This window comes from Corvus moneduloides, chromosome 4 (assembly GCF_009650955.1).
Source record: "Corvus moneduloides isolate bCorMon1 chromosome 4, bCorMon1.pri, whole genome shotgun sequence".
NCBI lineage: Eukaryota > Metazoa > Chordata > Aves > Passeriformes > Corvidae > Corvus > Corvus moneduloides.
The window spans coordinates 33,300,136-33,324,085 of NC_045479.1; the positions used below are offsets into that span (position 1 = coordinate 33,300,136).

The following is a 23,950-nucleotide window of genomic DNA, read 5'->3' on the forward strand; positions in this document are numbered from 1 at the left end:
TGCAACTGGATAACATCTCCTTTCTTCTAAACCAAAAGGATTTTAAGCTCCAGGCAGTAAGACATGCAGAGATATATGTGTAGAGGATGACAGAAGCTGACATCTCACGTTCCTCTTTGGTTCCTTCATAAGAACTGCAATTTAACTCAGTAATAATATTACTGCATCAATGGCTTCTTCTCACAGAGCACAGACCAATCAAATAGGTTAGCTCCTGAAATTTTTAAATAGGGACTACTAAAAAATCTTTTTTAATGGAAATCAATGTATGTGAACATGCTAAATATTAGACATTTAAGTAGGTATTTTAAACACAACCTATATCTACACTATAACATCAGTTTCAACATTACACAAAAATTAAAGAACTTAGGGAAGATATACTCAATGATTAGAGATCCTTACTTCAGCTTTCAAGAGACTCCAGATGGAGATGTTCTCATTTAAAAGAACTTATGACTGTATTATTGCTCCCATTTATAATGATGCTTTTGGCTTAGAACAATTTTCCTCTGAGGCTACTGTAGGGAGTACAAACTTCAGAGAACTAAAGCTTTTTTCACCTACATACATTTTTCCATTGCTTTCCTTGCTTATTCAATTTTGATGCTTGAGTTTGTCTTTAGAGATATAAGACTAGGAATTATAATTAATGATATCACTATCTTTTGGTATGCCATAGAAGCTAAATGGAATTTATAAAAATACTGTAACATTTGCTATATATAGGTTCCAAATTATATCTGTAGTGCCATGCATCACTAGTAGGCTTTCCTTTGGGAAGTATTTGTTTGAATCCGGCTATTTAACCAAGAACTGGATAGAGACAAGTCATGAAGATAAGTTCTCTTTAAAAATTAACAGCATTTCAGGTGGTAGGAAGAACTGAGATGTCATGGTGGAAGGCCAGAAAGCAACCAGAGCACGTTCTGCACGAGCTGTGAAGCTGGAGTGTTAGCAACAGTCTTTGGTAGCTGTGGTTGCGGTTTTTTTTCAGGTACTGACTGCAACAACCTACTTCTAAGACCAGAACACCTATGAGACAACTAGAAAATGAGATAAGCAGCACCGCTGAAAGAGGTAGAAGTTTTATGCACCTGCTGAAGCCACAGACTATGAATAACCATCCATTAACACAGCAGCTGAAGCAACAGGAGCATATCAAGAGATTATTGATAAACACTCATGAAAAAAAGATTGATCCTCCAATATATTGCTGAGGAGAGAGTTTTTTACTCCTTTTTAAAAGAAGGGGATGGATCTAATGAAATTTTTAAGATACTTTTTTGCTTTTCTACAACACTGTAACTTTATGTGAAATTTGGTGAAAAAAGGATCATATTCTTTGCTGCATACAATACAGAAAAGCCAGATGCTGATCTGACATTTATAAGCAATTACAGGATCTAGACATACATAAGAGTGTCAAGATACAAGAAATGTTATGGGGACCTTCTAATCCATGGGCTACACTTATTTCCTGGCACTAGCCAGAAAACAGCAATCACTGTCACAAGCTCACAATCATAAGCTCCCAGTCTGAGACAAACCACATCATGAAGGATTATCAGAAAAGAAAACAAAACACATCATATGGGTCTAGTTTGGACATGTGATAAGAAAATTTCCTTATGGGAGACATGAGGACAATGTTGTTCTAATTACTGTTTATTTATTAAGAGTTAGCACACATGAGCTAGTTCTTATTCTTCCCACCCCTCAGAAAAGAAAAAATGAGAAGAAAGAAAAATAAAACTGCTACCTACCTGCTGTGGAAGGCAAGCAAAAAATTAGGAATTGCTATGTGTCTGCGTGTATATATGCAAAAAGAAATGGGAAGGAAACTCCTGAACAATAATTTCAAAAGCCATCAAAAAGACTGGAATTTAAAAAAATCTACATAATCAAGCTCAGAAAAAGAACAACACTCTGTCTCAGGGCAACACTGTTATCTCTTTTGATGAACACTGATGGATTTCTTTTTAACTTCATTGCAACTTAAAAAGTGACTTTCTTTTTGAAAAGGTATGACTAAAGTGATTTAAATGGAATTAAAAATGAAGTTTTTAAAATAGAGTAATTACTTAGTTTGCCATGTAATCATCAATATTGATACTTCTCTTGATGAGAATGTGTCCATATGTTTATTCAGTGGTCATTGCTTAGGGTAAAGAATTGTCTAAAACCTCATCATATTTAATTTATTCAGCTTCCTGACACCTTGGCAAGTTTAGACATTTTGCATCTGGCTCACATCATATTTACATCAAGAAAACAACAATACTGATATTTAGATAGTACAGAAAGTAAGAGCTGTGTCAAGCAAATGTGCTGTCAGATTTCATCCACCAGAGGTGAAGTGAGCTCTGCCTTGTAGATCGTTTGCTACACGGATGGACTGCTGATGAAAGGTTGCCTTAAGATCAGCCTTCCGGAGCATGTAGGCTGGAATTCTCCAAAGTCCACATGAAAGACGTGAAGATATCACTAAATATCAGGCTCATACTTTGTGAAACATCTGTTGGCCAGATCTTTCATGTCATCTGGGATAGCCTGTTTGACATTGCACAATCAAAGAGACACAAAACACTACTGCCATCAATTGCCTCCGAATGTCTTTGGCAACGTATGGGAGCTGATATGAACACAAGAAGGTATCAGCAATGGTTCAGGTGAAATGACTAATATTCATGCTATTGTTAGAAAGATAAAGGCCATTCCTCTAGCCCAATCGCATGCAATCAATTTTTCACGTGATATGGAGTTTAACTTGTACTAAAAATATACTATCATTCAATGGGCATAAATGAAGTGAAAATCTTTGTCAAAGACTAGGGTTTCTCCCGTGCTATTTCACAGCCTCACCTTCCATGGAACACTGGGTACAGCGAGTTTATAATGAAGATAATAAACATTTTTTTCATGAAGACTGGTGCCTAGTGATTTATTGCACTGATATTTACAAGTGGTTTAAATAGGTGCTTGCACAGTGATTTTGTAGAACATTAGATAATACTGAATAAAATCATTATGACTCAAATCTACATAACAGTATAAGAAAAACCTAAACAATGACCACAACACAAAATAGTGAACTATTTAAAAAGCTTTTAGACAAGATTTAATAAATTTGTATTAGTTTGTGATAAGGAAAGGTTTTTCTGCCCTTCTCTCTCATTTCACTCACCCTATAGAACAGTGAAATCTGCAGTACAAAATGGTATCCAAATATTTTTCTCTTCCTTCAAACCCCAGCATATGGGATCTCTTAGCCCAGCAATATGTAGTCCTCCCTACACACTTGTTTGAGACACAACAGATAGCCACTGATACCATGTGTCATTACTTGGCTCTGTTTCAGCACTTTGCTATAAACACTGAGACCAGAAAGGAAGGAATAGGAAGCATAGACTGTTCCAAGATTCTGCTGCTTGTTTCTCCAGAAGTAGGAAGTCCACATGGTTTGGTATTACCCAACTGCAGAGAATGAAACAGCTACAGACACATGGAAACAGGCAACCTAGTACTGAGTAGCTAGTCTGGGCTAGATAGAGCAGAGGTGTATGCCCAGGATAGTTACACCACACATTTCTTAAAATCAAACTCTTCAGCACAGACAACATATACACTCGAAAAAAAAGAGAAAGAAAAGAAAAAAAATATGACAAATATTGTAGGATATAATTCTAGTTACAATCATCAATGTTGAACATTGAAATATTCACTCACTGAAAAAAGAACATTCACAGACATATACATTGCAAATTTATCATATACACTGCCCTGTAGAAAATAGATGTTCTTATATTTTTCATCACAAGAAGCTAAGGGCTTGAGTAACTTATTTGACATCAAGCCACAGTTCAGCCTTTGAGCCTGCTGGGCAAATTAAAATGTCAGCTCATGATTCACCTGTCATCATCTGAACCTAAACACTTCCTGAGAATTTCTCCCTAAACCCATGTTTTATTTCATTCCTAATAAACTCAATAATAATTTGGATTAAAAAACAAAACAAAAAAAAAGAAATGTGTGGCAACACCAGAGGGTGATACAGTACAAATCTCTCTGAAAGGAGCTGGTCTTCTTTTTCCCACCTTCTCCACCCCTTCCTTTTCTCCTTGGCCTCAGGAACATCTGCCCAAATGCAACTGTCTTGATGACAGAAAGATGGAACAAAATTGTCTATGTAGTTTTCAGTTAAGCAATTAAAAAAAAATGAAACCCAAACATAACAGAGTTATTTGGGCCAGAGAGACACAAGAATGGCTCAACTGAATTACGGTATGTAAAACTCTGGCCTACTGGCTGAGTAATTCGAAACAGGATATTCTCCTTCTTTAATATATGAACAGATACTTCCTTCCTGTGTGACAAAATAAAACCTTCAACATTCTGCTTTTTATTATTTTAGAAAGAAGCCAGGGATCAGAGAACATCAATGAATGAAACTGTTTTGTATATGTATTTCAAATTAAAAAGAAAAAAATTCTAAAATTTAAGGCAGATCTCTATGTTTACACACACACGTTTCCCGTCTACCAAATGATTCTTGGGACTTCTGCTTCAAACCTTTTGCATGCCCTTAAATAAAGCAGTAATTCTGAAAATGTACCTTAAAATAGTTGCTGAAAAGGAGAAGAAAAAAATAAAATTGCCCTAAGTCATCAACTCATTGGTAATAATTTCATAGAAAGCCCAGCTATTTTCTATGGGGAGGAGCTGGCAAAAGAAGCTTGATATCAGATGACCAAAGACTGATCAACTGTAAACTGCATTGCAACAACCAACAACATACTTGATTTCATAACTCTCTAAGATCCGTGCAAACACCAGATTATAAATGGGACCCGGTCTTGCCAGTAGCAGGGCTATTGCATATATCTCTTTTGCAAAATTACAGTTGAATATTGATAAATGGCTCTTGCAAAGACACGGCAGCTGAAAAAGCACATTCAGAGACAAGGGTTCATGATAAAAAATCTTAGTCATATCCTCTTAGGTCTCAAATGGCCACATTGCTGTCAGTTTTCTTTGCTTTACCTGAAAGCATTAAAAAAAAAAAAAAAAAAAAAAGGCAGCCAATGAATGTGAACAAGTAGAGAAAGCAGTTCTCCAGACAAATACATAGATGTATTTGTCACCACATCTGCCTTACTATTTACTATGCATACTGGGTCTAGAATTTCCCATATACACTGTCTTTTGAGGCTATAAAGAAAAAATTTCTTTAAAGATTCTTTTTCTTGTTTACTGAACGGCAATATTGATCCCATAGACATTTTTATTTTTTACCTAAGTATAGCTAAATTCAGCCTTGAACATGATGTTATTCCTCAAATTCCTCTGGAGCCTATTTTTATTTCTTAGAATGGAAACTTCTGATCCAATTTCAATCCTTTTGAAACTGAAAGAGCATTTTAAACTCTATATAACTTGTAAAAATAACTAGTAATAATTTCTGGTTACTGTGCAGAACAGAGCTGCTGAATGTGGGGTTTGGGCTTTTTTTCTGATTTAACCATGCTTCTCTTCATAACTTACTACTATATTTGAACTTGTGTGATCTTTTTAGCACACTACACATAAGATAATAACCCTGCTTCACCTCTTGCTTTGGGGATATGTTCTTTTTACTGGAATATAGCTGACATTCAGTGTTGCAGTACTTTCTAAATCGTTCTCATTCTGTCATGAAAATGAAAAAAATACACATTAAAATATTGCTGACACTATAATTTGCTACTAAAATACTAAAAAGATAAAAACTTTGGAACAAAAGGAACTGTTTCCTTATTTTCATTTGATTGCCCTTTAGCTGTAAAAATATATGGGGTTCTACAGTGGGTGAGACATTAATAGCACAGTAACTACCAGAGCATCTCAAAGAGCAGGAAGCAGTTAATCCAAGACAAATACATTTAAATCAGCTGTATATAAGAAATGCTTCTTTATTTCTGGACATCCAAAGTCTTAATTCTAGCCTTGGTAGTGCTTTCCATTTCTTTTATTTCCAACACCAACATGATTGTTTAAGAAGAATAGTGAAGCTTTTATGCTAATTACTATGCTTACTTCAGAAAACGTGAAAGCGTCCACATTTATCTCCTCATATTCATCCTCCACTTCATCACTTGTAACATCTGCAAGAGCACTGGCCAGTTTCTTTCGCAAAAGAAAACCCTTCCAAAATGCCTAAACAAAAAATTTAAAGCATGTTATACATAGCCATAGATCAAACCCAAATCCAGATTCTCTATGTTATCCCATTAGGAAGATAAAACATCTTGGGCCTTTGTTTAATAGCTCAATGATCTGTTTTTTGAACTTTATGTGACATTTAAAACTACAAGACAAATTAAATGCCAGAATATGTCTAAAGCTTAGAGTACTCAAGAGGCTCTCCACAAGTAAGCAGAAAGGAATCCTGCAACTCCCTCAACTACAACCCTCTAAAAAGTAGAGGTCAACTAATTAATTATTTGACAATTCCTTCAGGGACTATTATAAACTGAAAGGAAAGGCTACATAAGAAAAACCCGAGTGTCAACTTTCAAATTACTGAGAATAAAAATACAGTTGTAGTAAATGTCTTATACTTTACAAGTAGCAATTCTTGGAGACATCTGATGTAATTGACCTAGGTCAGTTACTCTTTCTTAACTGTCTAATACCTTTATTTAAAAAAAATATTAGCAGCACAATCATGTCTAAGACAAAGGAGCACTTTAGGAATTGAAGTGCTAGAAAACAAGGAAGGGTGTTAGGAACACATGCCAAGCATAGAATCATATCCAGCAAAAACACATCAGAGATCAAAATGAGACAGACGGAATTAAGAAAACTACATTCAAAACAGCAATTTTCCCCCAAATCAGTATTTGACAACATTAGAATTCAAGATGCCCCAAGTGTTTAAAACACCATGCAAAAAATTCTCACTGTCATGAAAGAAGTGGTGTTGTACATATCTAACAGCTCTGCAATGAAGGCACTGAAATAGGAAGGGTAAATCTCATATTCTGGTTTAACATCTAGATTATTAATTTTTAGAAAAAGTTTGTCTAACCACACAAATTATTGAATACGTTACTATTTTATACACATAATTCCTAATTATTATAAAATGATTAAATGCATTAGAACTGCTTTCTTATCATTTCATTGTTGTTATTTTCCTACAGACCTTCATAAGCATCCGGATAAAATATCCTGATATTACTGAGTGATCAAATGACAAATATATTTCATTCAACAAAGACAGTTAGTTCTTACAGATTCAAAGGAGAAAAGCAATCCTAATGATATATGCAGAAAGCTAAATTGTAAGGCAGCTGCTAACACAGATCTGTGAAAGCACCAGGTCAGTGCTGAGTCATGATCAAAAAGAAAAATTACATTTAGTAGTTTTTAAGAGACAAGATAAAAACTTTCATTCTGTACCAATTCATTTTATATCTGCCTATAAAATTCAGTTCTTGTTCCTTCTTTAAAATAGATTGTAACTGATTGTGGTAAAGGTTCAGAGAGGGACGATACGATAAAAAGAATTACAGAGAAATGTGAAGAGGCTAAACAGACTAAAATTTTATTTTCAAGAAGTGCATGTAAAGATGGATGTATGAGAGATCTAAAAATCTAATATGCACAGAAGATAAATAATAAAAGACTCTTATTTTCACATTCACTTTGGGAATTATCATGTTTGAAATAAATGAAAGGAAGCACATATTAATCACTACATAAATTTATTAAACTCACCACTTTAATATATAGTAGAGGTCAAATACATAAGTAAGCTCAAAAATTGATTAAATAAGTTTATGGAAATCAATTATTAATATGCTAACTACACAATAAACCCCAATAACAAATTTTTGCTCCTAAATCACTTTGTCACTTTTGAAATTTTTATGTAAAACTTACTGTACGGAATGTTTCCAAGTTAACTTGGAAAATGAAATCAAAAGAGTTGATTTGCTTCAAAATGTAGAAAAAAAACCCCATGAACCTTGGCAATTTGGCAGGCAAATACTATATCTGGTTGCCAAACTAAACAGAGTCAAGGTATGGACTTCAACTCTTGCCCATAGTAATACATTCTGTTTAATTGCTATTAGCTCAGTATCTACCCTAGGACAGACTAGGCCACAGTCTGTTCCCAAGGACAATGCAAATAAAGCAATCCTGAGTTTTGGAGATGGGAAGAGAAAGAAAGAAATGGATAGGTAGGATAGAAGAGGCAGGAAGATTATTTAGTCACATACACATCAGACACGATGAATTAGTTACACAGCCTCCATCAGTTTCATAGCATAGAATGGCCCCAGTAAGAACACGGGCATAGGATCTCTCAAGCACAATATTAGAATTAAATCAAGTAAAAATAATTCAGGGAAATACTTGGTGAAAAAAGGGAAAATATTTTTATGTTTCTATACAACTTTTTGCAAAGAAGTATCTCTTTCATAAACATCAAGCTTATACTGATTAAATAAAACAAAAAATGTTTCATTATGAAACTATTAATAAAATAATAAGCAAAAATAGAAGATGACAAGTACACAAAATTATAAAGATTTTTTTGTTATTGTTATACAATTTTGTTATACAAAATAAGTAAAGAAAATACCATAAACCAACCTGGATTACTGTGGCAGCTTCATGTTTCTGTCTCAAAGTTTCTATAAACTGATGATTTTCTGTTTTATTGCATTTATTTTTCCTCTGAGTGTGGTACTGCCTCCAGAAGGACTGGATCAAGGATGCTGCCATATGTAGTCTCATGGAGAAAAAAATACCTTTATGACTCACATAGCTTCACCAATACAACTGGATTATCATATCTGCCAAACTTTAACCATGAAACATATAGCACTGTGCTTTGAGGCAAATGAAAAGCTGTGCCACTAAACAAGAAATTACAATCCAGAAATGACATATATGTTCAGAAACACTGGAGGATATTCACATCACATAACTTCTGAAATACAATCATCTAAGGACTAATCTCCACTGGGCTCTGTTCTGTGAAGAATCACTGCAGAGGAAGAGTCCTCAAAGGAGGGGTTAGGAGCAGAAGTGGTGTAACAATGACTGAATAAATTATTGGAGGGGTCTACTTATTTACACTGACCATATTAAAAAAAAAATAAAAAGAAAACCCAACAAAAAACCCCCAAAGAAACAAACACCAAGCACTAAAGAGGGATAAATACTGAAAACTGCATGAAACAGGTATTTCCAATGGAGCTGACAGGAAAAACACAGAAAGTGGAATTTCATCTTTTGCCTGCTTTTAGACTTTAATTTAAGACTACTGACCACTGGTTATATGTCTACATTTTCTAATTTGCTCATTTTTTTAACAAGCACTAAGTACAGACTATTTAGATCTCTATTTGGATTCAGATTTCTAAATGGATGTTCAACTAATTCATACTCATGGAGAAAAAGTACATTGTCAGCTCTGGATTATGACTCTACTGTCTTGGAATCCTTTTCTCCACAAAATACTCATTTCAATTGGATAGTGGATTAAAGAAAAAACATCTAAATTTCCCCCAATCTTTATGTAATTTCTTTTCTTGTGCAGTGCATCTATTTAAATAGAGGAGTACTAGTCAGCAAAAAAAAAAAAAAACAAAAACACACTTAAGAGGTCAAGACAAAGACAAAAATTTTTTTGCATTCTGTTTTGAAGAGAACTCTCCAAAACCACTTACAGAATTCATTTAAAACATTAACTAAAAACTAAATGAACAATTTCAAAATTTTTTTGACGTATTCATCTTATGCAATAGACTACTGTATTCTTGCTTTCAGCTTGCTGAGAGGTGATCATGAATTGCATGGTCTTCCTTAATCATAAATTTTATGACAATTATTAGTGCCTTAAGTACCTACTAAGCCCTGTTTTCTATTTACCGTAAGCCTAAACAGCTCAAAGAAGCACACCTGCCATGCTTGCTTTTCATAGTGTTCTCAAGAGATCTGCTTTTGAAACTGAATTCTTATGAAATTTTAACTCAATTCTTGACGATTTACTGCAAAAAAATCAGCTTCTGTTTCCCGTCTGTACATCCAGAACCATACAAATCAGCAGCAAACACATTCCAAAGTGGTAATATACCAGTCTGTTTCATGCAGGAGAAAATCTGGGGGCACAGAACAAGCTGAACTGGCCTCTCACCCCTGCCTCTACTTTCAAGAAGCAGGTTAAGGCATGTTGGAGGAGTACCAAAAGCAGGGCAGGCCATTAGCTCTTCAGTCATCACAACAGCAGGAGACTGGCCTAAATCAAGGAAGTAGGATGGTAGACTCAAGCAATTTTTCCACCTGCCTTCTAAACAGTACTGACTATAAAGTCTACACAGATTAATCTTGAATGTCTAATGAATAATTTTGGTAAAAAGCCCTTATACTAGCTTCTAGTTAATCTCCTCCAAAGTTTCTGCAAAACATTTGGCATTTGCATTCCTAACTCTGTATGTGCCATTGAATTGGTGTCCTAACATTATTTGAAGTACATAAATATCTATATCCTAATATACCAACTGGGAGAATATCACAAAGGATTCTTAATTGTTAATATGGAAGCCTAGTAGGCAACACCTTAATATAACTCTTTATTGTCTAATAAGCTTAAAAATATTATCTTACAAATTCTGTGCCTCTGTTTTAAACAAGAAATCCTCACTTCTATTGTCTATCTGTATAACTGATTTGAAAGCAACCTGACATCCGTCTTACCTTTCTGTACCATTCCCAAAGTGCTGGAGATTTCTTCCCGTATCACTTGCTACTATCACTGCCTGTTGCAAAGTGAGTTGGCTTGACATATTATTGTTGCCTTTGCTCTCCCCACTGTAATTAATACAAGATTCTGTGCTCTTCTGCTTCACTCTCTGATCTCCTCTATTTTCCTTCTGGTGCACAGGTATGGAGGAGTTAATGAATGTGGCCGGAATATCGCCAGTAGTAATCCATCTTTTGGAAGGATTCAACAAGACCTGTTTATTTTCTGTCACACCCATGATAAAGAGGTTATTTTCCTGTAGGCAGCCAGTGGATGTTTGTTTTAAATGATTTTGAAGCGCTTCTGGTCCATCTCTGTCAGTAATGTTTAGTTCACCGTACTCATGTACATATCGATGTTTAATACTAAGTTTCATCAGCTGATTAAAATACCAGCATTGTCCCAGTGCAGAATCAATAGAAGAGGTAATTCTGAAAAAAAAGTAAAAAATGTTTTTATCTGTCTGACTGTTAGAATGCTTTAAAAAATTTTCCCCTATTATTTTCTAAAATAGCTTGTATTTTCAAGTATTCTTACATGTTTCCATATTCTTACAGCAAAGAGCAATTACTCTGATTGGAAATCCAGTTTCAGTAATTATAAATCTTGATAGCATTTGTCTTTTTTTTGGACATATTTAAAATATAATCACACATATTTCTGATTTTAGACTGTATTTTTTTAAATAAAGTTTTCAGCCTTTTTAAAATAGGCATTAGGGCATGCATTTCACTATTAATTTTCTGTGTGGTAAGTGGCATGTGAAGCCCAAATTTTTAGAGGATTTGAGGCAATTTTGCCATAATAATCCAATTTTACCAGGGAACTATGAGAGCTCATATAAAAATAACAGTAATTTTAAAATTTAGATAAGAACTAAAGCAACAAAACCCAAACTTAGATTCAAAGCAACAAACCACAATGTCTAAGGAAAATTCAGGAAAACACAAACTTTTAAGTACAGAAGTTTTTATCAATATAAGGGAAAGTGCTAGACTGAAGCGACACTAATCTATGAAGTCTGGCTCTCATTAGTTCTTTGTGTTACGCTATCTAAATGATGAGGATAAGTAAGAGTAAATATGAACTAATTGTTACAGATTCAGATGGCTGTCTGTACTTTGGATGGTGTTTGACCATTTTATTAGGTAGCAGGTATTTCTGGAATCATGAAAACATTTTCCTTTAATAGTATAGATAGATGCAGAGATCTGTAATCTGGTGCTAATTTCAAAGGAGCACAAAGTCAATTCTAGGTCAGCAATCCAAGAGAAAAAGTAGAAATAAGATCAATTTTCTTGTTAGTCTGGAAAAATTAGGTCCTAAAATTATAGTTAGAATAACAGAATTTTCCTTCCTGTTCATCATTCTCTAAAGGTGAAGTTTTTATAAGGTTTTATTAGGGACTGTTTACCATTATAATTATATCCTCTAGTAAAGTTCAACTAGGATTATTTTAGATTTTTAAGAACATAATCAATCAAATCTTACAAGAGTTAAAAAATATACCAACTCTTCCTCTGCTAGTGCAACTTCAGTGCTATTGGACAAAATCTGAACGGCTAAATTGATCCACACAGTTTAAGCACAAAACTCACTGTGTAACAGCAGCACATTTGATTGTCCACTACACAACATCGCTCCTATGCCTGTTAAGTCCACACATATGACAAGTCCTAAAGATATTTATACCAATCTATAGATTTGTTTAAGGATCTAAGATACTACATAGCAAGAATATCAATTTCCTTAACAAAAGATACTTAAAGCATTAGTAAAATACTTTAGTTAAATATATTGAATTAGTCCAAGTATTTAAAAAAGATAAGTTTGGTAAAAGATCATTACCAAATTTCTACAAAAAATAATATGAGAAGACAAAAAAAGAAAAATATGGGAAAAAAAATCTATTCCTACCTGGTTTTTTCCTTTTCTTTGCTTTATTTTGTTGGTTTATTTGCTTACAAAAATAAAAATATTGCAGAAAACCCCAGAATGCTTTATACATTGAGCAAAATAAACTTTTGCATGAAAAGCATAACCTGAGTATCCTTGTTCATTGTCAAAAAAAACCAGAAAGAAACAAAAACAAACCACCATGACAGTGAATCCTCCCCTTTGACAGATGCAGAGGTATCTCAAGCAGCTGTTTCATCCTTCCAGTGGCTATGAATGCTCAAGCAGAAATGAAAGGGGAGACTGAGGAAATGAAAATTCAGGCAGGGAGTAATTTTGTGGTGACCAGGGACCGTGTGTTAGTTTTTTCACAGAGGCTGCTTTTTGGGCAGTTTTTCCAAGCAGTGTCTGCAAAATACCATCTTGTCACTGTGGGCATGCACCCTCTCCCATACATTCCCCGGCAATCCACAACTATACTTCAATTTTGCAGGATTTTTAGGTTGCCCTCAGTATCAGTGGTTTTGCGATTTAGGCAGTCAGATTTGCTTAAGTTTAAAGAAACTACAAAGGAAGCTGAAGTGATATGTCAGAGACTTATGTGCAGTGAAGTGGCCTGGTAAGTTTGTTTGAGGTTCTCCTGCGAATGTAAAGCTCCAGTGCATAGACAACAACTGTTACGTCAGGGCCTGAGTACGAGGTCTCAGCTTGGTGGTTTCCTTAAGTGAACAGGGATATCAGGCATCCTATCAATGCACTGCTACTTTCTAAGTGTCTCAATAGCACAGCATTCTTGATACAAGAGACATGCTGCTGAAGATTGTTTATTCAAATCACAGAAAGGAAGCTGCTGTAATGGAAAATATGCAGGACTGGTTTACCTCTTTAATGATAAAAAACCCATACAAAGAACGAGTGAAGACTAAGTAAGAAATATGACATTATTAAGATCTTTGATACCACAATATTTCCTTTTCAATTAATGTAAATTCATTGTTTGCCTTTCAGACCTTTTCCAGCATTATCAGTCAAGGGGTCTGGTCACACTACACCTGGAATTGCTTCTTGGTTAAGATATGACCAAGGTTTTAAGCATAAATTAGCATCTAGACAAAACAAGAAATGGAACTATCCTATGGAAACACCAGTATCCATAGTGTCTGGCTGCTTAGTATGTAGTGAAATGCAGATTAATATGGTGGCCTTGCTACAAAAGAAGTTTTATGGCTTCCAGCTTTGACCAGCATATTCCTTCACGTTCAGTTGCTGCCTGGCTACCCATGGCTTTATTTTGATCATAACAAGTGAAACTGATTTATGCCATATGCAAATTTTAGCATAACCACAAAACATAACCACTGCTCCTGCAGTGTGAGAAAGGGATAATAAGCCAGAAGAGCAAGGGATGAGTCTTGTGTTACTGTACAAATGTGCTAGACTAGTGGCCCTGATATAAAAGACCAAGATATTATTTTCACAAAAAGATATTAAGAGCAAAAAGCTACCTGTAGCTTTTTTTTTTTTTTTTTTACCAGATACCTCTCTATTTGTGCTAGCATCTTCCAGGCACTTTGAGGAAAGATAAAAGCATTAGAATTAGATTTTAATCTAAAAAAATTAAGTCAGGAAATTTAAGTCAAGCATTTATTAATGACTGTTACAACTTCAGTCCTCACATCAATCCAGAAAGAGTATCCATCGCTGTCCTGGTTAATTTAGACCAAACTCTGCTCAATTCCCATGCAGTGTTTGGCAAGGGAGGAGTAGAGGTGGGGAGGAGTAAACCCCACTGGCAGCAGCTAGGAAGTGTAAGGATCCATGCACAGGCTGACTCAACAGATATGGAAAAGGACAAATTATTCATGCTTAAAGGCTTTCCAATGGAGTTTATATCAGCAAAAATGTTGCTACTTAAGAAATTTAAAGTGGCAGCAGAGGCTTGCTTGTAGAGCTGACACATTTTGTATAGATTTTTATACTGCAACCACACCTGCAATGGCTGCCTGGTTATTCAAAGAGCATAATTTTGTCAGAATGAGACAGTAAATCTGGAAAAGTCAGTAGAACAAATCTCTCAGAGGCAAAAGGGACAGGCTTGGAAAAAACAAGACAGTTCTGATCGGGAATGGCAGTTTTCTCCTGGCCCTTGCAGCTAAATCATAATCAATATTCTACTCCTTCCTATCCTCGTTTGTGTGCTAGGTAAAACCTTGCTTAATATCATGTTTTTCCCTTTGTGGCTCTACTGTGATTTTCATAATTATAATACACAGAATATTCAAATAGTACACCTCAATTTATGTGAGCTTTTGTTTGCAATAGTGCAGGGTATAATCTAATGTCTTCAGGGAAACTTCTGTTGAACATCATTACTGATGTTCAACTGCAGCTTACCAAAGTCCCTTACAAACACATGAAACAGGTCACTTTAGACATATTTTCTCCTCGCAACACCATTTATGAAATTCCTGTCATTTTCACTGTAATATACATACAGCACTTCTAAAATTCAAGTTCCACTAGCCAGAAAACTGCACATCTGATGACTGAATAAAAATTGCTGCAGCCTTAAGTGTCATATTATTTTTTTACATGATAACTCATTCCAAGTAATCTAAAGATTATGTGACAGAAAACATTTACTAGAATAGAGAAATTCAATTTTAAAATAACTTTTATTCTTAAGCATGGCAACAACAAAGAAGTTTTGGGAAGAAACAGCACAAAGAATTTAACTGGGCAGCAGTGGTGCAGGAAACAGATTAGGGAAGGAAGCAGTGATTACTTTTGGCAGCTTACATACTTGAGGTCGCACCTACAGGGGCTCATAACTTAGCAAGATGGGAAACAGAGAGACATTTGCTCTATTGTTGGCCTGTTCTTTAGCAATGTCACATTAATTCAAGTATTGCAATATGTACGTATAATAGCTATGCTGCTAAGGTTTATATACAAACAAGTTGTTTAGAGTTCCTTTTATGAACTGCAGTTTGCAACAGTTTTCAAGTCATCCATAAATTTTACTTCAGTCAAAATAAAAGATAGATGGCTTTAACACAGAAGAAATTAATTTTAAGACTAAATTTGATACAACTTGCTTCAATCATGTCAAAGTTACCAATTTAAAAGATCATGAATGAATTCTCAAAATCTTAAAAATACACAACCCTCCCTCCTCCACACTCCCTGCCCTCCCTTCACCCAAACCCACAAATTCAAGAAAGATGTTTACATAATCACCTCTTTCCACCTTGTTCTTCTCAAACATCTGCAGGCTCTTTCAAACATTTCCCTTTCAAAATTTACATAGACTCATAGAAAAATTCTCAAATGAAGGGACCTCAGGAGGTCTCTAGTCCAACCTTCTGCTTCAAAGCTGGGTTAGCTCTCAAATCAGACCAGCCTGCTCAGGGTTTTATCCAGTCAGGTCTTGAAAAATTCCAAGAACAGGACTGCACAACCACTCTGGGCAGCCTATTGCAATTTATCACTGTCCCACCCTGAAAAGGTTTTTCTTAATGTCCAGTTGTACTCTCTCTGGCTGGAATGAATAAATTCTCATTACAGTTGCCCATATAATGCTGTGGTTTAGATTTGTGACTGCAACTGTACTGATAAAACACTAATGTTTTGCTGAACAGTGCTTTGACAAAGTCAAAGCCTTCTCTCTTCCACTCAGCAAGTAGCCCAGGAGTGGGCAGAAGGCCTCCTCTTTACCTCCTTCCTTGGTAAAGAACTTTGCACTTGTCCTTGTTGAATTTACAAGGTTCCTGTTGACCTGCCCTCCCATCTTGCCTATGTCTGACTGGTAGTCCTCCCCTCAGGCACGTGAACAATTGCCTTTGAACACTTGTGGTCTGCAAGCACAGTAAGTGTGCACTCCATCATCTCCCGCTCCCAGTCTTTGCTAAAAGATGTTAGAAGTACAAGTCAGCTTTCAGAAAGTAGCATGAGCCACTAACTATTCATAATTAATGGATGGTCTGAGACTGACTACCCAACAAGTTTCTTATTTATCTTTCTTATGTCCATTCATGTAGAATACAAAAACCCATTAAATTTTAGGAATATCATCTTTCCCTCCCATTTTTTACCATCCTGCAGAAATGTATATGAAAGCTAGGTCCTTAGATTCTACTAGAGTTTGCTCACAAGTCATATACTAATTATAAACTGGCATTTTTTCTGGAAAAGGATAATGATGAAATGTCTAAATATCAGACATGGAAAAATCTTCTCAACCATAGAAGAGGAGAGCTTTATTTTCTTTTATGAAAAAGGAAGGAAAGAACACCATTTCACAATGGTAAATAGATTAGGAAATATCAGCTTCCCACCTGCAAATCAGAAGCCAAAAATCACAGAAGTGGAGAAGACATATCTTGACGGTTTAATGGAGAAACATATGACTTTTAGGAGTCACTTACACATTACATCTCTCATAGAAAACTGCACTATATAATTTCACCCAACTAATTCCTATCTAATCATTAATACAAACCTCTTTTCAAGGCAATCCGGTTCTGAGCTATGAAGATTTTATTGCATCTTAGTAAAAGCTGCAATAATACAGCACTGTAATAAACTGTTAGCTAGTAACAAGATACCATGGATATACAGGCTTACATGCAAACACAAAATAGCCAGATTCTGAACAAAAAGGCATACTTTTCCTGAACCAACAAAGTATACAAGGCAAAGTTCAGACTAAAACACTGTAAAACACCACATTTCACTGGCTCTGGGATAATGTTCAGCACCTGGCAGAATCAAGAAAACTACTTTTCCAAAAATTAAAATGTGAGTTGGATATTCAAAGGACTACAAGGATATTGTGAACCTGCTAGGAAATGAAAAGCATCTACAAAAGGAAAAACCATTCAATATTACCACGTGCAGAAATGAGAAGTTTGAGATATTTAGATATTACGAAACAATTAAAGCATAGCATTTGTAAGTGATAAATTACCACTTGCATGGTCTAAGCTGAAGTTACTGAACAACTAACCATGGTAATAGTGATATAGGTAGCAAGTATGACAAAATTAAAGACCTGTAAACAGATCCATCTGATTCACTACCTTAAGAGAAAAGAGGTCCAATCCTTTGCAATTATTTAGAATGTGAATAACATACACATGGAAAAAAAATGGAGAAAGAAAAATAGAGTATATTGTACCAACAGCCATATTAGATTTGATTAAGTTAAAGTTGGAAATCATGATAATATGATTATACAACTTTCAGGATTTAAGCTACTATTCCTGCATAACACTGTACTGTAGTTGAGTGTATGAATTCATTCAGTTACTACTAACTGCAGGTTTTGAATCACCTGTTTTCTCAAATTTAAAGAAACAAAACTCAAGGCCCTCATAACTTAGTATCTGTCTAAAACAGATTTTCCTTTGAAGTCCATGATTCTAATCTCTTTCTTATCCTAATAAATTTCTAAGCAAAAAAATGTAAGTAAAATTCATAAGTCAACAAGAACTTCAGTAACAATACATGAAAAAATATTTCTGAATGCAATTTATATTAACATAAATACATACTCCAACTGAGCAGCCTTTTTTTTCAGTTGAATATTTTCTTCAATTTGAGCTTGACAAAGTTCCAGAAAAGTTCCTAATTCAGATGCTTTGATTTTTTCAGTCTGATGGGTTAAGATTTCACCATCAAGCAATTGTAAACTAGGAAGGACCTCCAACAAGGAAGACCTTAGGAAAAGAAAAATCACAATTAGTTCTTTGAAAAAATACTTATGCTAAAACACCTATTTTATTGATACAATATAACAATACAGAACATGAAGACAGTTCTCTAAATATTTGTATGTATTTGTCCTTATTTCATATGTTAACATATTAAGTAAGAATTTATACTTAACAATAAAATAAAGAATAAAACACAGGACATAGCAAGACTTCTTAATACTATGTTGGTATAAAGAGCACTGCTGAAATACTGGCACCAAGAAAGCCGATGGCAGCAGACTCAAATCACTAGAGCTAGAATTTTTACCTATACAAACCTTAATGGGAAAATTTGACACACTTGTGCATAGGCACCTGTAATGCATTTGATTAGTAGGCAACATAGCAAACTAAGTCACAGCATTAAGATACAGTACTGATTTTGCTGACACATAAAAAAAATTAAACTTTAAAACTGCACAAAATACTAAACTTTGCCAAGTCTACTCCCTTTACCATTTGCATATACCAGATATACTGACATGCTATTCCATATGCCTGACAGGAAAAAATATCTACTTTTGAAATACTGAATTCAGGTCAGTGAAAGGACTGAGAGCAAAGATGACATTTCCTTGCTATAGAAAGGACATCTGTGGCCACTGATGTAAGAAAAAATATGTACAAGAAACTTTTCTAACAAAAAAAAAAAAAAAAAAACCAACAACAACAAAAAAAAAAAAAATTCATATGTATCATCAATGCGGTCTGGTTTATGTTATTGAGAGATGTAAGCTGGTACTGCAATCTTGTTTCACATATTTCTCGTACCAGACCAAATTTGTTGAAAGTTTGAAGACTGCAAAATTATTTAAAGCAATACATCAACACTCAATATTTTCATTAACTCAGTTTTAAGTAACATAAACTCTTGAAAGAATCCTAACTGTAGGCTGTAAATCCCCCTATTATTAACAAAGATAGTATTGTTTTCCAAATTTTGGAACTCCCTGACTATTCCCTAGTAGTAAAGGACTACTACTCAGCTCAGACAACATACACTAAGGTTAAAATCAAAGAAAGTTTCTATGACTGTGCTATAATATTCCAAATAAAAGAACAGAACATCAGTTTTTGCAAATAGAAAACTCCTTCTCTACTGCCCATTAATGAAGGCTAAGACCATCTGAAGTACACTTGGAATAAAGCTATGGGTTTAGATCAACAGTTCCTGAACACATAGAGAGAAATTACCAAAGCTGATGTTGAACAGCCATACATACACCAAAACAGTGACATATCAAAGTTGATCAATGATGGAAGTTTTGCGTCTTAGAGCAGTGGGATCTCAACACTCGTTTTTCCAGCTGGGTTTCTCCTGGTGAATGGCTGAGTCAATATTTCATTTAGTGAAAACTTCCTGGTGAATATTCTGTCACTTAAGAGGCTCTATTAATCACTACAGCATTGAAGCATATTCCCCTAGGAGCGCTCAGACTGATCCCAGGGTTTAATTTTTAGAAAGAGATTTCTTACTACTTCACTTTTGTTGGTGTTATCGCTGCCTGGACATGAAAGTACAAAACTGACTGGGAAATTTTACAACTAATTCCTTTGTTGGTATCAAGGGGTTATGTAAAGTTCACTGGAACATATTGTCTGAAGTTACAGTCAATGCTGTATTCAGCAAATCCATATTTCATAGTATTCCATACTTTAAATCCTTTAGACAAATGAATCTCTTGTCTAATCATAAAAGCTCTACTGGTTTAAGCAATCTAAAGTGTCAGTTCTCATAGTTAAACTGAAATTCAGAAAGCTTTTCTCTCCAGGTTACAAGTGAAATAACAGTTAGTTTTGTAAAATAGTGAGAATTCAAACAATGGAGATGGAAATTTAAAACATTCTCACAGTCACAGAATTTTATGAATGAAATTACCTGCAGGAACCATGGGAGTGCAAATAAGTCTGTTCATTAAAAAAATCAAACAAACCAATCAAGAATGTACTTGCACAGCTATCTTTTAAACTACTCAAACACTTCTAACTAAAAGTTTGAAATAGTTGAGGTTTTTTGATTACTAATCATAAATTTGTACAAAAATCTTCAAATGGAAGATGAAAACGTAAGGGTGGTTTTGGTTTTTTAGGTTTCAATGTGGCCAGCAGGACTAGGGCAGTGATCATCCCCCTGTCCTGGCACTGGTGAGGCCACACCACAAGTACTATGCTTAATATGCAAAAAAAATTACACAAAAAACCCTATTCATGTACAATTTTACTCTTATGGTTTACAAACATATATAACTACTTATTTCAGGAATTATGGTAACTGCATATCATTTTGTATGTCAAGTTTCTTTTCGACCCTGTTCATTTTTTATATAGAGATCTATCAGTGTCTAGGACTAGCTCTTTGATTCTTCAGATCATTATTCCAGTACTATACACCACTGAAGGACAAATGACAGCATTACTCTTACATCTCTTTCATAATTATAAGAGCTATTAATTTTTGATGTAAAGAAATTTGAAGCATAAAAAAGGCTGATTTTCAACTACTAAGGAAAAATCAACCATTCATTCTGACCTTTTCTTCTTCTAACAGACACTACCCCTTCTCTAGCTATGTCCAATGTGAACCTGTCAGAGCAGTGAGACTGTTCAGACTATATGTGGAAGTTGTTAGTACTATTTAACTAAGATACATGCAACAATTTGTTGCCTGATTTTGATTTTTTGATTTAGCAAATTAAGTTATTTTCCTTACCTCCAGTTCTTTTCTTGGAGAAGAGGATTTCCACTCAATGACAACTCCTTTAATTTATGACAGCCACTAAACCATGTAAGGACATCTTTAAGATCTGTAGTATAGTAGAAAGAAAGCTAAATATGTCTGAAGGCAGAACCATCTTATTTCCCATAAATTCTTACATGAAAGTAAAATATACCAACGTCATGAAGTCCTAAAAGCAAGACTGCTATCTATACATTTTAGTTTTAATTAATATCTATAAAACTGATGTTTGGAAAATATTTGTATATTTTCCGTATAAATGTCTCTTATAAATACATGGGAACAGTCCCATTCAAATCAGTTTATAACTCAACTAAGAAGTTCTTATTAGAATGGGGTTTTTCTTTTTTTTTAACACAACTCACCTGACAAGTAGTTATTTTTGAGATCTAGCTTTTCCAAAAATACAAATGAATTTAAAGGCACAAGCTCAGTTAATCTAAGAACAAAACAGAAAAGATTTTTTAAAAAATTAAATAAAACAGCAGTTCATAAACAGAAAGGCAACAGAATCTTTTTCAGGTATGACAATTTACTTATTTACATAAGAAAATACCCATTTATCTATCCAAGCTGCTGGAACTAATTTCTTGAAATTTTAACTTGAAAGTATTTCTTAGTTTTCTCAGAACCTCAGTTTTTAATATTTTTTCATTAATGGTTTTTTATCTGATAAATATTTCATTCTGTTCCCTGCATTTAGTGCTGAAGATCTGAAGTCTTGTAAAATTTACACAACTCAGCTGGCTTTCCTTTAGGCTCCATAACTAGAATGGTACTAATAGAAGGTCCTGATTCTGGAGAAAAAAGAAAATCTGCTTGGCTTCTTTCCTCTTCCCTCATTTCTCATTGCTCAGACTTCTTATCAGGTTGTTTCTTTTCTCCAATCAGCACATCACTTCCTAGATCCTAAAACAAGCATAATTGTTGCCATAGATGTATTTTTCAACAGGTCAAGTATGCACTGTCCTGTAACATATTTTTAGTGTTTCCTCTATCTTACTGCTTCTGTCAGGTGCTGTCACATGGGTGCTGATTACTGAGACAGTTATGGAATCAGTTATGGAATCAGTTATGGAATTGCTCTTCTTGCATTATCAGAGCTTTTCTTGAGCAATAAAACAGAAAAGCAGTACTAAAGACAGAACAAAATTCTTGTTTGCAGTACTGAAGACTAAATGTAAAGAAACTGAGCTGACATTCATCTATACAAAGGGATTGGGACTGTAAGATGTGTGTTATTGCTACTACTTAAGGATTAAGACTCAGTGTTGTTCATGTTTCTTCGTTACAAACTTGAAATGATGCAAGAATGAATGTTGAATGATTCATTCAGCTTCCAGGCTACTGCTAAATATTAGCTTTCAGATTAAAGTTTATCTTGGTTTACATTAAATATGAAAGAGGTAAGAAAAGATAAGAATCAAGATGCAAAGAATCACAATTATCAACTAAAACTAGAATGTTTATGTATAAGCACATACTACATCAACTATATCTTTTTTAAAGAAATACATGTTTAGGTAACATTTCATCCCTGTAAGGGCAAGACCCTAGCATAACAAGAGAATGGTTACAGAAATGGCACAATATGTGGTTAGTTTGTGACTGCTAATTTTCACAGAAAGTACTATTTTCTGAAGGGTGTAGTGCCTTTGAAAGGTATAAATCAGAATTCTTTTTGTCAGAAATATGACCCTACAAAAAAAAGAAATGTACTCAAAATTGTTCAGAGGTAAAAATGGTGCTTTGTTGCTGAAATGTGTGACTATGTTGTGTTTCCAGCACAGGTTTACAGTTGAAAGGCAGAATTTTACCCTGGTACACTAATTATGGACTAAATGTTGGTCGTAGATTATTTAATCTTATTGAAAATAGAACCAGATTCAAAACAGAAAAGAAATCATTTCCACATTCAGTTGACAAGAATATAACATTTTAAGAGTAAATTCAGAGAAACAGATATAAAGACAACTGTGTGCGTGCCACTATACTTCCATTTCTTTCTCAAGCTACATTGTAAAGTTGTCCTGGTTCTAATTCTACTTAGTTCTATTACCTTCCTGCCATGGAAGTTTTCCATGGAATCAAATAATTATGAATAAGTATTGACTCTAAAAAAGCATTAAGCCTTATATGTAGATTTCTATATAGTACCACAAATTTCAGCATTTTAGTTTCTCATCATCAGCCAATAGTAATTAAATATATTTAATATTTATAGTAAATATCATCATAGATATTACTGGCTAACAGTATGGCCGCAAAAACTGAAAATCCATGACTATAGATTCATATAATCAGAAATATCTAGGAAAACAAATGTCATATTTTGCATAAAGGACAAGAGATAATGCAGGGTTTTTATTTATAATGAGTTCTCTGGATCTTTATCAGTATATGCTGTGGTGAATTAGAAATTGTCTAGTGGACTGTCCTTGCCTGCCGTTGGCATTATGAGAGTTAAAACGTTTCTCTGTCATTCTATAGCTTTCCCTTTACCGACATTCTTTGTTAATTTTTTTCCTAAGAAAATTCAAACCAGAAAGACAAAAGACATTACTGAAAACTTAATACTACTTGACCTTGTCACATTAGCCCTGGGCATAAGAGAGATATAAATTACAAAGAAGACACAAAAGTAAAAGATATTCACAAAAAAGCAAGCTATAGCTTCCTTTTTCTGCTCCCATTTAAGGCTCTAGCAGAACAGGTCAGAGATAGAGTTTATGTCGTTTATGTGGCTATGTCAGAAAGCAAGAT

The 23,950-nt window shown here is 34.4% G+C and overlaps 1 protein-coding gene across 5 annotated transcripts in view; it reads right to left on the reverse strand.

Annotated features, from left to right (window-relative positions):
- Positions 1 to 23,950, reverse strand: part of LRRIQ1 (leucine rich repeats and IQ motif containing 1) — a 105,397-nt gene that overhangs the window by 61,587 nt on the left and 19,860 nt on the right. For all 5 annotated transcript variants that reach the window (XM_032107274.1, XM_032107276.1, XM_032107275.1 and 2 more), the window contains 6 exons: positions 21,553 to 21,626; positions 21,161 to 21,254; positions 18,250 to 18,414; positions 10,753 to 11,229; positions 8,644 to 8,782; positions 6,076 to 6,195 (listed from right to left, as the gene is read on the reverse strand). In XM_032107274.1, the coding sequence (XP_031963165.1) occupies positions 6,076 to 6,195; positions 8,644 to 8,782; positions 10,753 to 11,229; positions 18,250 to 18,414; positions 21,161 to 21,254; positions 21,553 to 21,626 (1,069 nt within the window). The remainder of the gene's footprint in view (positions 1 to 6,075; positions 6,196 to 8,643; positions 8,783 to 10,752; positions 11,230 to 18,249; positions 18,415 to 21,160; positions 21,255 to 21,552; positions 21,627 to 23,950) is intronic.